Source organism: Lynx canadensis, chromosome D3, assembly GCF_007474595.2.
Source record: "Lynx canadensis isolate LIC74 chromosome D3, mLynCan4.pri.v2, whole genome shotgun sequence".
Taxonomy (NCBI): Eukaryota; Metazoa; Chordata; class Mammalia; order Carnivora; family Felidae; genus Lynx; species Lynx canadensis.
In genome coordinates this window covers 41,684,230-41,698,624 of record NC_044314.2, presented here as the reverse complement: position 1 = coordinate 41,698,624, position 14,395 = coordinate 41,684,230, and the positions used below count along the sequence as shown (strand labels likewise).

At 35.8% G+C, this 14,395-nt stretch overlaps 1 protein-coding gene across 1 annotated transcript in view; it reads right to left on the bottom strand.

Moving 5' to 3' along the window:
• The window catches only part of DSC3 (desmocollin 3), a 40,674-nt gene extending 27,042 nt beyond the window's left edge, over positions 1 to 13,632 (bottom strand). Inside the window, exons 1-6 of the mRNA XM_032595331.1 lie at positions 13,564 to 13,632; positions 9,786 to 9,870; positions 7,306 to 7,505; positions 5,516 to 5,635; positions 2,304 to 2,459; positions 851 to 995 (exon numbers count right to left, since the gene is read on the bottom strand). Coding sequence (XP_032451222.1) covers positions 851 to 995; positions 2,304 to 2,459; positions 5,516 to 5,635; positions 7,306 to 7,505; positions 9,786 to 9,870; positions 13,564 to 13,632 — 775 coding nt within the window. The remainder of the gene's footprint in view (positions 1 to 850; positions 996 to 2,303; positions 2,460 to 5,515; positions 5,636 to 7,305; positions 7,506 to 9,785; positions 9,871 to 13,563) is intronic.
• Positions 13,633 to 14,395: the final 763 nt, after the last annotated feature.

The following is a 14,395-nucleotide window of genomic DNA, read 5'->3' as shown; positions in this document are numbered from 1 at the left end:
GTTCGAGCCCTGCATAGGGCTCTGGGCTGATGGCTCAGAGCCTGGAGCCTGTTTCCAATTCTGTGTCTCCCTCTCTCTCTGCCCCTCCCCCGTTCATGCTCTGTCTCTCTCTGTCCCAAAAATAAATAAACGTTGAAAAAAAATTAAAAAAAAAACCTAATACAAATATTGATATTAATTTTAATTTTATTGTAATTCTATCCTATATGTCCTGTCTTAGAGGAGAGAATGATGATAAACCCACAAAATGATCAAGTGTAATAAAGTATATAAATTGAATATGATTCCAAGATTAAATAACTGTTATCCGCTTTTATAATTAATTGGTACCATATAGACCACACCAAACTCTTCTAATATCCTATAGGTTACACTCTGTTTGGATGTGATAGGATTAAATGTATTCTGGAAAGTAGATACTGGTTCAATATCATCTCAGGATAATCTGGTCTTGAGTATAAAAAAACCCAATGTCTCAAAAAAATGTGCACAAAGATATTTAGCATAATACATTTTACTTTTAGAAGTTCTCTTGCCATAAAGTCCAAAAGGAATAAGGATTGATTTAACTAAATGCAAGTCCTGAACCTCTGTACCTCAAAAAGTAGACTTAATAAAACTGAAAAGCATCAATACAATGGGAAAATATTTGCAGTGCAACAATAGGTTAATAACCTTAATATGTAAAGAGCATTTTTAGGTAGATTTAAAAAAAGAAACAGTTAAGAGCAAGATAAACACCAAGGAACATAAGAGCAAAGGAAATGCACATACAGTTCCTAAAAGAAAAAAATACAAATGGCAAAAGAAGCCATATGCAAGAAAGTTCAATTTAAAAAAGTTATCTTACCAAGTCTGCTACTTTCTGGAACTTCAAAATTATAAATAGCTTCTGTGAAAATAGGGTGGTTGTCATTTTCATCCTCCACTCTGATGGGCAGTGGAAGAGGCATGTCTGCTGAATACCCATCTGCAGTTGAGGCATAGGCAATCAACTGTAAAACAGGAAAAAACAATATCGATAGTCCATTAATACAAGATTCTAGCAAGAGAGAACACTATGCTTTATCTGCTACCTTCTTTGCAAATCTTTTTGATAACAAACCACTAAAAACTTCTACTCAATTCTTTTTTAATCACCCAAGCATCAAATGGAAAAACACTTTAAGTACAGTAAAGAGCATCCAATATTTAGTAGAAAGGGCTACACGTTGAATAAAACCCCATAGTATAGCCAAGTCAGAGATAATTCTGTCCATTAGACTCAGATTATAGTCTTATTCTATCCATAATCCATATTCTATCCATAATTAGAAAGTTACACTGGGGACAACAATTAAACTCACTGCAAACAGAAAAATCCCTACTCTACATCATCTAAATAATACCATGATTTTTCCATTTGTAACTAGCAAAGCCCTTTTATTGTTTTACTTCATAAATCACATATTTATAAGAGTTTTTCTGACAAAATGCATTTACCAGTTTCCACATTGCTAAGTAATCAAAGGGCAATGTAATATCAAATAGAATGTATTTCTATTCAGCATGTGATTATAACACCGAGTTAAAAATTTTCTAACCAAAAGCAAAGAAATGTCATGTGGTGGACATCAGTCACATTTGCTTACCAGCATCTCTTCCTTCTTCTAGGAAGAGAATCCCTCTTTCCTATGGAGGAACATTCCCCCCTGCACCACAGGGATAACCACATGACCTCATAGAATTTACCATATTACACTGAAAATTGTCTGAGTTATTCTCCATCGATTGTAAGCTCATCAATATCAGAAGACTGGCTTATTAACCTTGTTTGGATTTGGTCTCCCACTTTTGCTCCCTTATCTAGTTCCCAGACATGGTCAGAGAATCACACAAGTGGAAGGAGGGAAAAAAAAGAAAACTAAAAGAAGAAAAAGAAGAAGAAGAAGAGGAAGAAGGAGGAGGAGGAGGAAGAGGAGGAGGAGGAGGGAGGAGAGAAGAAGACCCTTCTAATCTACTGTGGCCACGTCCTGGAGAGAGGAAAATGTAGCATGACCAGAGAGAGAAAGCACCTCATAAACAAAACCAACTCTTGGAAATATACTGGAATATACATCCAAATACAACTAAACCTCTTTGCTCATTTTAGGCTTACCTACCAGAAGTTAAGATAAAGAGCAAATCAAATATTCCAAAATACTGCACAACTTATTTCTTTTGACTCTAAGAAGAGAATGAGGGAAGACAGAAAAGAGTCCATAGGGTATCAGAAGAAACACAGTTTAATCATTTAAAATCATGCATATCAATAAAACTCCTACATCAAAAACTTCATATTCTTCACGATCCACAGGCCGGGTACAATACAGATTTCCAGTGTCTCTTTCTATGAAAAACAAATTTAAAGGTTCTTGGTCAACTCCATGCCCACTTATTGAGTAGAAAATGGAATAGTTCTGTGCTGCATCAGATTGAACCTAAGAGGAAAAAAACACAGATGTAAAAATTTTAAATCAAAATCTGTTAAAATGCTATCTTTTTTATGTAGCTTATGCATTTATATCTTTTTATATTAAATACGCTTTGGGAAAATAATCACATTTATCATTTCATCAACGCACAAAACAGTAAGAAGCATTTGGTAAAAGATTTTTTAAACTGCTCAATTTAATGAAAATAATGTTCAACATAAAGAGTAACCAAAGAAAATCTAATTAAAAACAATAAACCATAACCTATACAAGGAAGACTCTTCCTGGCAGAGGAAACATGAATAACAAAGGTGAGGGTTGTATCTGGAGTGTTCAAGGTGCAGCAAAGAGGCCGCTGTGATTGCAGCAGGGAAAGCCAGTAGTCAGCAAGAAGTAGGAGATAAGGCCACATCATATCAGGGATTTCAATGCTGTTGACTCTTGCCTACAAACAGGTGGAAAGCCATTGGAAACTTTAGACAAGACAATAACTTTACACAGATATTGTGTAAGTTATATTTTAAAAAGATAATACTTGGAGTTTTTTTAGGACTAAATGGGGGTGGGTGGGTAGGTAAGCAAAGAAGCAGGAAGACCACTTGGTTACTGTAAGAATTCATGGGAGTAATGATGGTTTGTTAGCATGTAGCAGTAGAGATGGTGAGAAGTGCTTAGATTCTGTATATAATTTGAAGGTACAGCCAACAGGATTTGTCAATGGGTTGGACGTGTAGCGTGAAGATGACACTATGTCAGAGGGTGCTGACATCCCCTAATATCTATTCTGCCCATGTTCCTTTGTATTAGAATTTATAGCTGAGTGCAAGATTTCCCAAAAGAAAGACACTTCCCAGGCTCCCTTACAATTAGGTATGGCCACATGAAAAGATCACGTCAATGAGATATAACCAAAAATTATATATGCAAGATCTAGACTGTGCCTAGAAAATGAAGGAATGGGTCCCCCCATGTGGACACAGAATGATGCGCTCTCTTGAACCTGCAGAGATGGTCAAACTAAAAAAAAAAAAACAAAAGTCTAGGTCCCTGGTGATTTTTTTATATTAAATATCTCTACCAGATCATACTTTCACATAAAATAAATAAATCTGTCATGCATAAGCCACTTATGACATTTTGGTTCCTGAATTATTTGCTACCCCATCATGAAGGAAACAGCATGTCCCTTGGTTGTGGATTCTGCAGTGTAGCTTGGAGACTCATTCCTGAAAGTTCAACCTAAAGTTTGTTTCTTCAGTCCCCGCCACAATTCTATAAATGGCTTATGTGCTGTAATAAATCACTCTCTGTTAACTACTTAGAGGGACATATGTTCTCTACAACTAAAACCTTACCAAACCGACTCTGATGCCCTAAAAACTGAAAGAATGAGGTGTCATTAACTGAGACGGTTGGATGTTTTTAGGAGAAAACACAAATTTTTTGTTTTCTGCTTATGTTAAGTTTGAAATATCCGTTAAGCTTTCAAGTAGAAATAGCAATTAGGCAGTCTGTCCTAGAAATATGAAGTCTTAAGTCTCCAACAGATAACAGTACTCAAAGCTACGAGACTGGATGAGATTATCAAGGCAGTGAATATAAAGAAACAAGAGACAAGGTTCGTGGGTCGAGCCTGGAGCTCTCCAAAGTTTACAGAAGAGGAAACATGGGAATGAGGAAAAACTAGCAAAACATAGTATGAAAGAGTGGCCAGGGAGGTAAATGGACAACCAGATGAGGAGTGTTCTAGAAGCCAAGTGAATAAAGTATTTGGAGGAAGAGGGAAGGGTCAGCTATGGCAAATGTACACATGTCAAGGAAATGAGGACTGAGGAGTGGTGACAAGATTAGCAATGCAAAGGCTAAAATTAGCTATGATAAGTATAACTTTGGTAATCAGAAATCATGTCTTAATATGCTTCATCAGTGCTTAAAATACAAAATTTGAGGGGTGGCTGGGTGGTTCAATCAGTTAAATGTCTGACTCTTGATTTTGGCTCAGATAATGATCTCATGGTTCGTGGGATTGAGCGCTGCATTGGGCTCTGTGCTGACAGCACAGAGCCTGCCTGGGATTCTCTCTCTCCCTCTGCCCCTCTACCCCTCTTGTGCTCTTTCTCTCTCAAAAATAAATAAATGTTAAATATATATATTTTTTTTTGAAAAGGAAAAATAAAGTCTAGCGATGAACAGAATTTTTGAAAAAGTGCGAAAGACACTGGAAAGACAGTTAAAAACATCAACAAATAGGACACAGGTCCCACTGCTGGAATGAAACATCAGCCACAATAATAGAAAAAAGCAAGCACCACGCCACAGCCCTACTTCAGCAATGGCTTTCGTTGTATGTGTTCCATGTAGATCTTTATGAAAAGTAAACTTGACCTGATTAAAAACTTCTCCTTGTTTTTAGGAAAAAGTTGAACTCCCTAACAGGACACACATGGTCCATTATGGTTTAATGTCTACCTGTGTCCTCTGCCTCATCTCCCTGCTCCAGCCCCATCATAAGTAGGAGGACTCCTCCAACGAGCTTGCCTTCTCCACAATTATTTACTTGCACAATGTTTTCATCCTTCAGGTCCACCCTCTCCTGTCTCCTCCTCTAAGTCTTTCCTTGATTTGTACCACATTTCATCTCAGGTGCTGACCCCATGAATTCTCAGATCACCCAAACCATCTCTACCACAGCACCTATCACTCAGTATTGTAACCACCTGCCTACCCTTCTTCCTCACTAGAATAGCCTACAGGAGAGCAAGGGTATGACTAAATTTATTTCTAGTGTCGTACTTACAGCAGTACCTTCCATGGGACATAGTAGGTGCTCAATAAGTAGCTGCTAAATGAATGAAAAAACTAATAAAGATCTTTTAGTGGCTGCATTCTCTCTCATATTATTCTTAGTTTTTTAGTGATTTTCTCATTTTACTCACTTTTATTATACTTCATGAAAATCTTCAATCAAATCTGCTTATTTAAATGTTTAAAGAGTTGTGAAGCCTGAACAAAACAGGCTCTGGAATCAAAACCTTCCCAGTCAGAAAGAATGTAAAACCTACTTGTTGAAGAAACAAAGGGAACGGGCCCAGTGAATTCTCTTGCATTGAACAGGGAATAGGGGCCCATCTCCTCTTGGAACGCCTGAGAACGGCTTCTTTAGCATATCTTTTCCTCAGCACCTGAATTTAGAGAAAGGAAATTAGATAAATAAAATTACCACAGCCAATGACGACTTTGTTACAAATGAGTAGCCGGTCCATAAACCTAATGCCTCCCTGGAGGCTCAGTCTCAGGAGTTTTTTAAAGTATTTTTTAAGGCTTTTTTGCATTAGGTGGGTAAGAAAGAATGCATCCACATTTTAAAGGTTTCATAAACTGAAGAATTTCATTTTGTATATCTTTCTAACACTGACCATACTTTCAAGGTTAGGAAAATCATCAGTGCGCTCTTAGTTTTCCTTCTTTCCCAAATACACATAGTGAACACATTCTCTTTATAACAATCTATAGATGGCCCTTACCTGTTCTTTCTGCTAAAAACCTCACAGTCTCAGAAGAACCAGAGCAAGAAAATGCATGCTCTTCATTGCCTTATCACTCCCATCTGCACTCTCCAATATGGCAGCCGTAGCCATACGCTGACTACAGCAAGACCTTGGATTGCAAGTAAGTAACTTGTTCCGAGAGGGTTGCAAGACGAGCAAACATTTCTAATAAATTTTAATTCGATAAATGAGCGATGTCTTGCAATACAAGTAGTATGTGACATCGAACGTCACATGATCATAACTGAGCCAATGGTTCTTGAAATTTCCTTTGATATACAAATGCTTCGGATTACAAGCATGTTTCTGGAACGAATTATATTCACAAACCACGGTTTTACTGTATTTAAATTTAAATTGATTATAATTAAATAAAATGTAAAATTCCACCCTTCAGTGGCACTAGCCACATGCCGAGTGCTCCGTAGCCATTAATATTGGGCTACTATATCAGGCCATGCAGATTACGGAACATTTCCATCACTGCAAAAAGTTGGATGGGACTTTTTAGTGATTTCTATTTCATTTCATGGTGTTGCAAGGAAGAAATTTATTTCCTGAGAATTAATACATAAATAATTTTATTAAACATTTATTGATGTGCTAAAGAGTCATTTAAATTAATTTTATCATTAATACACTTAAGACGGATTCATTGTAATCCACTCTAAACCTTTAATCTTTTTTGTGACTGCTTTCACAATGGTGTTTCTCATGATGTCGAATCTAGAACTGCCAATACCATGCCACGTATACTTTTATTCATACCTACACACTTCAGGATTTCCATCCTATTTTAACACCAGAATCACTGTGACACTTGAAATCAACCTCTTATTCACTGGGAACCTCTGCGCCTAACGTGAATTTAACATACACCTACTGACTCGGGAATTAGGTATTACTGAGACCATAAGCAGAAAAAGGATCAATTTGTGCCCTCAACAACTACAGACAAATTGTTTACACAATAAAAAATTCCAAATGCTTATAAAAGAGGGGCAACCAAACTGACAGACACAGACACATGAAAGCAATTAGTTGGACGTTAGAAGTGGAAGAAGCCTTCCCAAAGGAGATGATGCTATGTAGATTTCACAAGGCCAAACCCAAAGCCAATGTTCAGCCTGTGTTGGTGGGGAAAAGGGGGGAAGAAAGAGAGGGAGGGAGAGAAAGCAAACTGAAGGGAAAGGAGAAGAGGAGGCTTAAAAACCCAATTATCTTTTTGTCCTCTTTGCAATTTTTAATGAAATATTTAAATGAAAAGAAAAGCACGCCTGAAAACATCAACGTGTTTTGAATACCTTCTTCTGATGTTCCAGGAGCACCTTAATCTCTTTCTGTGCCTGTGTCCTGGAGTCAGAAAGCCATATGGTGAATGATCTTTTCTCATCAGACAACACCACGGTGCTAGTTGTGTATACTGATCCATCATCTAGAACTCTGAAATCAGGGTCACCTGACCGGATGAGGTCTGCAGACCTGAGGCACTCTTTCAAGTTAACTGCAAGCAAAAGTTTCCAAGTTGTAAAGTAGAAACACATGCAAAAGAAAAAAAAAAAAGACATGTTAAGATAATGTATACATTTTCTTCAAAATCATGAAGTAGAATGAAATAAATCAATCACTCTGCATTTACCAAATATCTTAACTAGTTTTCTTCATATGTATAAAAAACGATACTTTTCTTTCAGTTAAAAAGGAATTCTTGGGCACCTGGGTGGCTCAGTTGGTTGGGCATCCGACTTCAGCTCAGGTCATGATCTCACAGTTCATGGGTTCAAGCCCTGCAGCAGGCTCTGTGCCGACAGCTTAGAGCCTGGAGCCTGTTTGGATTCTATGTCTCCCCCCTCTCTGTTCCTCCCTCATTCATGCTTTGTCTCTCTCTGTCTCCCAAAAATAATTAAAAGTTAGAAAAATTTTTTAATTAAAAAATAACTCAATTGTATACAGGCATGAAAGTGTTTTTCAACCTTTATGTGCTTCTAAAAGACTTATAAAAACGATCTATTAAAGAGGAGTGTGTGTGGCAATCACGAAGAAGCCGAGACATAACGCCCCCACACACAGCTGAATCAACACACACAGCTGAATAAACAAACAGAAAAGTTTTCCTCAACACCACAGTCTGAGTCTTTTAAGATACACCTGTCTTCAGCCAGAAGTTGTACACATGAGCCCAAAGAGTAATAGACAGTATGAATTTAGCAAATAGTCAAGTAAAAAAAGTCTATCTTTGTTTTTTTTTAAGATTTTATTTTTAAGTAATCTCTACACCCAACATGGAGCTCGAACCCCCACCCCAAGATCAAGAGTCGCATGCTTCACCAACTGAGCCAGCCAGGAGCCCCAGAAAAGTCTCTTTGAATTCTTCCCACTGGCACTTTTTTGTTACATGCCTCCCCCAAGCCATTGGCTCCCCTTCCGCCCTTAGTTCTCTTCGTGTTCCTATTCCGAGCTTTCCAGGGCTCCCCACTGAAACCCCGCATGCAGGTCTCCTCTCCCTGGGAGTTTTCCCAGGTAATAAAATATAAATATCAATGTAAGTGGTTTAAAACTTCGGTCAGAAATATCAAATCCATCTCATTCTTCAACTATCCGTTTTAACAGCCACCAAACTGATACATTAATGTTCACTTAAGGAATAACTTCTCATAGGATTCCTATATTACTCATGTAAAGTGTTTTCACTTTAATCCAAATCTGTCACAGATGGAAACACGTAATCAAAAAGAAGTGAACATCTTTAGTAATGATGACATATTTCTCTCTTCACATTTTTGGCAAAGTAACTTCTGGTCTATCCCCTCAAAGGAACACCCCTGACCTCTCTTTCACATCCTTTTTCTTCTTCCTTTTCTTAGGAATGAAAGTGACATTTGCTTAATAAAAATTAAATGAGGCACTTAACCACAAATGAGACACTTTGCTGAAAAAGTAAATTTGGTATCTGTGGGACAAGCTATAGCTCTAAAAAAAACACAAAAACAAAAACAAAAACAAACAAAACAACAACCATGATGCTTTCTTCTAATATTCCTATACCACATGGCAAGCCCACCTGGGCAGAGCTTCCCAGCTGTTGGGAAAGTTTGAGGCTCCCCAAATTCTCCATGTGAAAATGGCTGATGAAGTTCAGTTTTGAAAGGAGTGGCTCATCTTGTGGTGTGCCTCAAGGCAGCTCTAGCATTGATAAAAATACTGCTCTGATTTTCTCAGCTACTTATCAATATTTCTCCAGTGCTTAGAATCCTAGGGTAATGAAAGGGCTACATTCTACATTTAACTCTTCATGTAATCTCTAAACTGTTAAAACATAAATTACTACAAAAACATGGATTAGAACATTTGCACTAGAATCAACCACAGAATTCCATGGAATTATAAAAAACAGAATATATATTTCAAACCATCTTGAATTGTATCTAAATATAAATAGATTAAGGCTAAACCCAAAAGGCAAAGGTTGGATAACATGCTCTTTTCAGCATAAGGAAACTAAATTTCTGTTTTATTTTTTTTTTTTAATTTTTTTTTCAACGTTTTTTATTTATTTTTGGGACAGAGAGAGACAGAGCATGAACGGGGGAGGGGCAGAGAGAGAGGGAGACACAGAATCGGAAACAGGCTCCAGGCTCCGAGCCATCAGCCCAGAGCCTGACGCGGGGCTCGAACTCACGGACCGTGAGATCGTGACCTGGCTGAAGTCGGACGCTTAACCGACTGCGCCACCCAGGCGCCCCTAAATTTCTGTTTTAAAACCACTTGTTTTGAAATGTCTCACCTCTGCCAACTATGTTGTCTGCCTCTAGTTTGGAAGGTATATTAAATGTCACCTTTTTGCAGGCTTCACAGGCAAAACTGAAGACCTAGAATTAAAAAAAAAAAAGTCACATTAATACAGTATAGAATAAAGAATAAGGTTTCAAATAAACAAGAAAAATAAGTCCTAGAGATCCACTGCTAACTGTAACTGTATCATAGTTAACTGTATCATATTATGTACTTAAAATTTTTGCTAAAAGAATAGGTTTTATGTTCAGAGCTCTGTCATAAAAAATAATAGAAATAAAGAGGGTAAGAGGAGACTTTTAGAAATGATGGATATATTTATGCCAAAGGCTGTGGTGATGATTTGACAGATGTATACTTATCTCCAGCCTCATCAAATTGTATATGTAAATCTGTACAGCTTTTTCATGTCAATCTTAACTCAATAAAGTTGTTTACAAAAAAAGAATAAAAGCACATGATTATCTCAATAGATGCAAGCAACTGACAAAACCCAACTTCTATTTACCATTAAGAGTCCTCAACAAACTAGGACTAAAAAGAAATTTGCTCAACATGATAAAGGGCATCTATGGAAAACTTAGAACCAACATCATACTTAATAGAGAAAGACTGGATGCTTTCCTTTGACATCAGGAAAAAGACAATGATGTCCTTTCTCACCACTGCTATTCAACATTATATGCAAACTTCTGGACAGGGTAATTGCACATGTGCACATGCACACACAAATTAAAGGCATCTAGATTGGGAAGGAAGAAGAAAAATAGTCTCTATTTGCAGATGACGTGATCTTGTACATAGAAAATCCCAAAGAATCCACTAAAAAAAACTATCAAAAATCATAAATGAGTTCAGTAAGATTGCAAGATACAAGATCAACATACAGAAGTCGATTACATTCCTATACACTGGCAATACAGAACTCTGGAAACAGAAGTAAGCAACCACTTCCTTTCACAATAGGTGTTCCATCTTCATGGATCAGAATATATTTCCACAATTCACCAAACAGATTCAATGCAATCCTTATTAAAATCTCAAAAGTATTTCTCCAAAAATTAAAAATTAATCCCTGTAGAAACACAAGGGACCCAAAGACCCAAATAAATTTGAAAACAACAGAGTTGTAGGACTCACATTTCCCATTTTCAAAATTTACTACAAAGATACAATCATCAAGACAGAGTGGTACTGGCATAAAGGTAAGTGTAGAGACAAATAGGACAGAACTGAAATCCCATAACTTAGCCTGTACCTTTGTGGTTAGCCAATTTTTGGCAAAGGTTTCAGTAAGTTCAAGGGAAAGAAGCAGTCTTTTCAACAAATGGTGTCGAGATCATTAAATATCCTCATTAAAAAAATGAATTTGAACCCCTACCTCATACCATGTGTAAAATTAATTCAAAGTGGATCACAGACCTAAAGAACTAAAACTGTTGAAGAAAACTAAAAAACAAATCTTAATGATCTTAGGTTAGGCAATGATGTCTTATAACACCAAAAGCACAAATGATAAAAGAGCAATTAATAGGACTTAATCAAATTTAAAACTTTTGCTTCTCAAAAGATACCATATAGAAAGTGAAATTACAACCTAGAGAATGGGAGAAAATATTTTCTAATCACATAGCAATAAAGGACTTATATCAAAAAATATAAAAAAAAACTTTTACAACTCAATAATAAAAAGACAAACAACACGAAAAATGGGCAAACGATTTGAACAGATTTTATCCAAAGATGTATAAACAGCCAATGAGTGAATGAAAAGATGCCCAACACCCTTAGGCACTACAGTCATGCAAACCACAGTGAGATACCCATGAGGATGGCTAAAATAAACAAGACAGAAAATTACAAGTGTTGCCAAGGATGTAGAAAAACTGGAACCCTCATGCATTGCTGGTGGAAACATAAATGGTGTGGCAAATTTGGAACACAGTTTGGCAGTTTCTTAAAAAGTTAATCATATACAACATATAATCCAGCAATTTCACTCCTACCCTTAAGAAATAAAAACCTATGCCCATGGAAAAACTTGTACATGAATATTCACAGCAACATCACTTACAATAACAAAAAAAAAGTGGAAACAACCCACATGTCCATTAGGTTATGAATGAATAGACAAAATGTGATACATTCAAATGGAATACCATTCAGCCATAAAAAGAGACAAGGAGCTGGTGTAATGCTACGATACCAATATGGATAAACCTAAAAAAACATTATGCTCAGTGAAAGAAATGACACAAAGGAGCACATACTGTATGATTTCACTTATAAAAACGTCCAAAAGAGGCAAATATACAGAAACAGACTAGATTAGTTGCCTAGGACTGGGGGTAGGATTGGGGAGTGGCTATAAATGAGTATGAGACTTCTTTTTGAGATGATAGAAATGTTCTCAAATTAGATTGTGGTAATGATTGTGCATTCTTTAAGTTTGCTAAATTGTACTGAGCTGCACACAGCAAAGGTGAGTTTTATGGAATATACATTATTATCTTGAAAAAGCAGTTTTGAAAAATGATATAAAAACCATAAAAATCACTCTTTCCACGCCCACCTCTACAAATCGGCAGTGAGCAGTATCCCAAATTTACAAATTCATGTAAGTAGCTTCAGCAAAACAAAACTGGGTAATAACCACAAAAATATATTTCATTTCTGATATAATCAAATATAAAACAAGTTCATTCATAAAATTAAAAGATTTTAAAACACGGTGGTAACAAACTGTACACACATATACATATATGCATAATCAAATCTTATGCTAATATGTGCTCTAAATATTACTGCAATGTAAGATCTATCAATGATAGATCTATCTACATTTATCTACTTGAGGAAAACAACTCAAAAATAGAGTCAATATGTAATAGTATTGTTTATTTTAAATATAGTAATCAAAAAAGTCATTTTCAGAAAGTCATAATCATATTGCTATTACAATAATCAGTTATTTGTTCTTAAAAACAATTCAACCGTATTATATATGCTCAACTGAATTGTCTCTAAGAATATAGTTGTCGCCATGGGTGAAAAATGGTTTTATTTAATAATGCACCCATTGCTCCAAATAAGTTTTAGCTCTATAGTTGGTATTTCTGAATATCAATAGAAAGCCATGTTCAATACATTTTAATCACAACTGTTTAAAAAAAATATTTGAATTTAAATATGAAATGTTTAAATCAAATAGAACATACTAAAATAAATATGCATGTACATTTTCAGATTTTTAAATTAATATTTTGCAATTTTTGCTTCATTTTTTATAAGTTTATTTATTTTGTTTTAATAACCTCTACACCCAACATGGGGCTTAAACTCACAATCCAAGATCAAGAGTCTCATGTTCTTCTAACTGAGCCAGCCAGGCCCTCCTTCATTTCATTTTTTTAATTAAAATGTACAGATGTGGCTATGCTCTATTCCATTTCCTTCCTCTTCTTCAAGGAATAGTTTCTTCTAAGTTGGCATTTATACTTCCCTTGTAGGCTTTTGTACTTTTATTATATATGCATGTGCCTATAAAGTATAAGCTGATACTGTGCACAGCTTGTGTCTTCATGCGTCCTTTTACAACTTGTATTTTTCACTCAACAATACATTTAAGATTTTTCTGTGAATATACCACAGTTTATTTTTCTCATTCTCCTATGATGGTCATTTAGATTATATTCTTGTTTCCTACTTTCTCTATTACAAATGACACTACAGTAAACAGCCTTACAGGTGCAAGATATTAAGATGCATACCTGCGATAGAGACATATGAGGACCTCCAATTCCAATAATTACTGCCAACTTGTTGTCCAGCGTGAACATAAATTTATTTCATGTCCCCCAGAGTATTAGATACCTCTATTTCTCATATCCTCTACCCCAGTTCATTATACTTGACTTTTCTAACTGTTGCCAATCTTACAGCTGATGCTTTAATGTGCATTTTCTTAATTTCTAGTGAGATTGAACATCACTTCTTGTGTTAATTTGTCATTTACCTCCTGTAAATCGTCCGTTGCTCTCATTTAGTCATTTTTGTATTGCTTGTCTTTTTTAAATCATATTTTACTTGTAGGCTTAGGTGGTTTGCTTTTGTAATCTTTTAGTGGTATCTTTTGATAATCAGTGCTTCACTTTGAAAGTAGTCAAATTTATTGTTTCCTTTAGTTTTTTAAAGTAGTTTCATTAAAACTTTCCTCCAGTTTATACTTTTGTATATTAATATCTCCCCTCTGCCCTGTCATAAACACACTATCTGATACTTCTTTACAAAAATTTTAAAGTTACTTCCAACTTTTCAATCTTTTACTCATCTGGAATTATTTTGTGTGTGATGCACTGTAGATATCTAATCTTGTCCTTTGCCATATGGATAGCCAACTATCTAGAACCATCATTGAGTAGTTCTTCCCTTCTTAACTAATAATGATACTGCTGCATATATCATATGCATGGACCCCAATTATAGAATCTATTTCAGGACTCTGCATTATTTCATCAGAGTTTATCTCTACACCAACACTATATAGTTTTAATTAACATAGCTTTATTATAGATTGCAGTATTTGTTTTGGTGACCCAATCC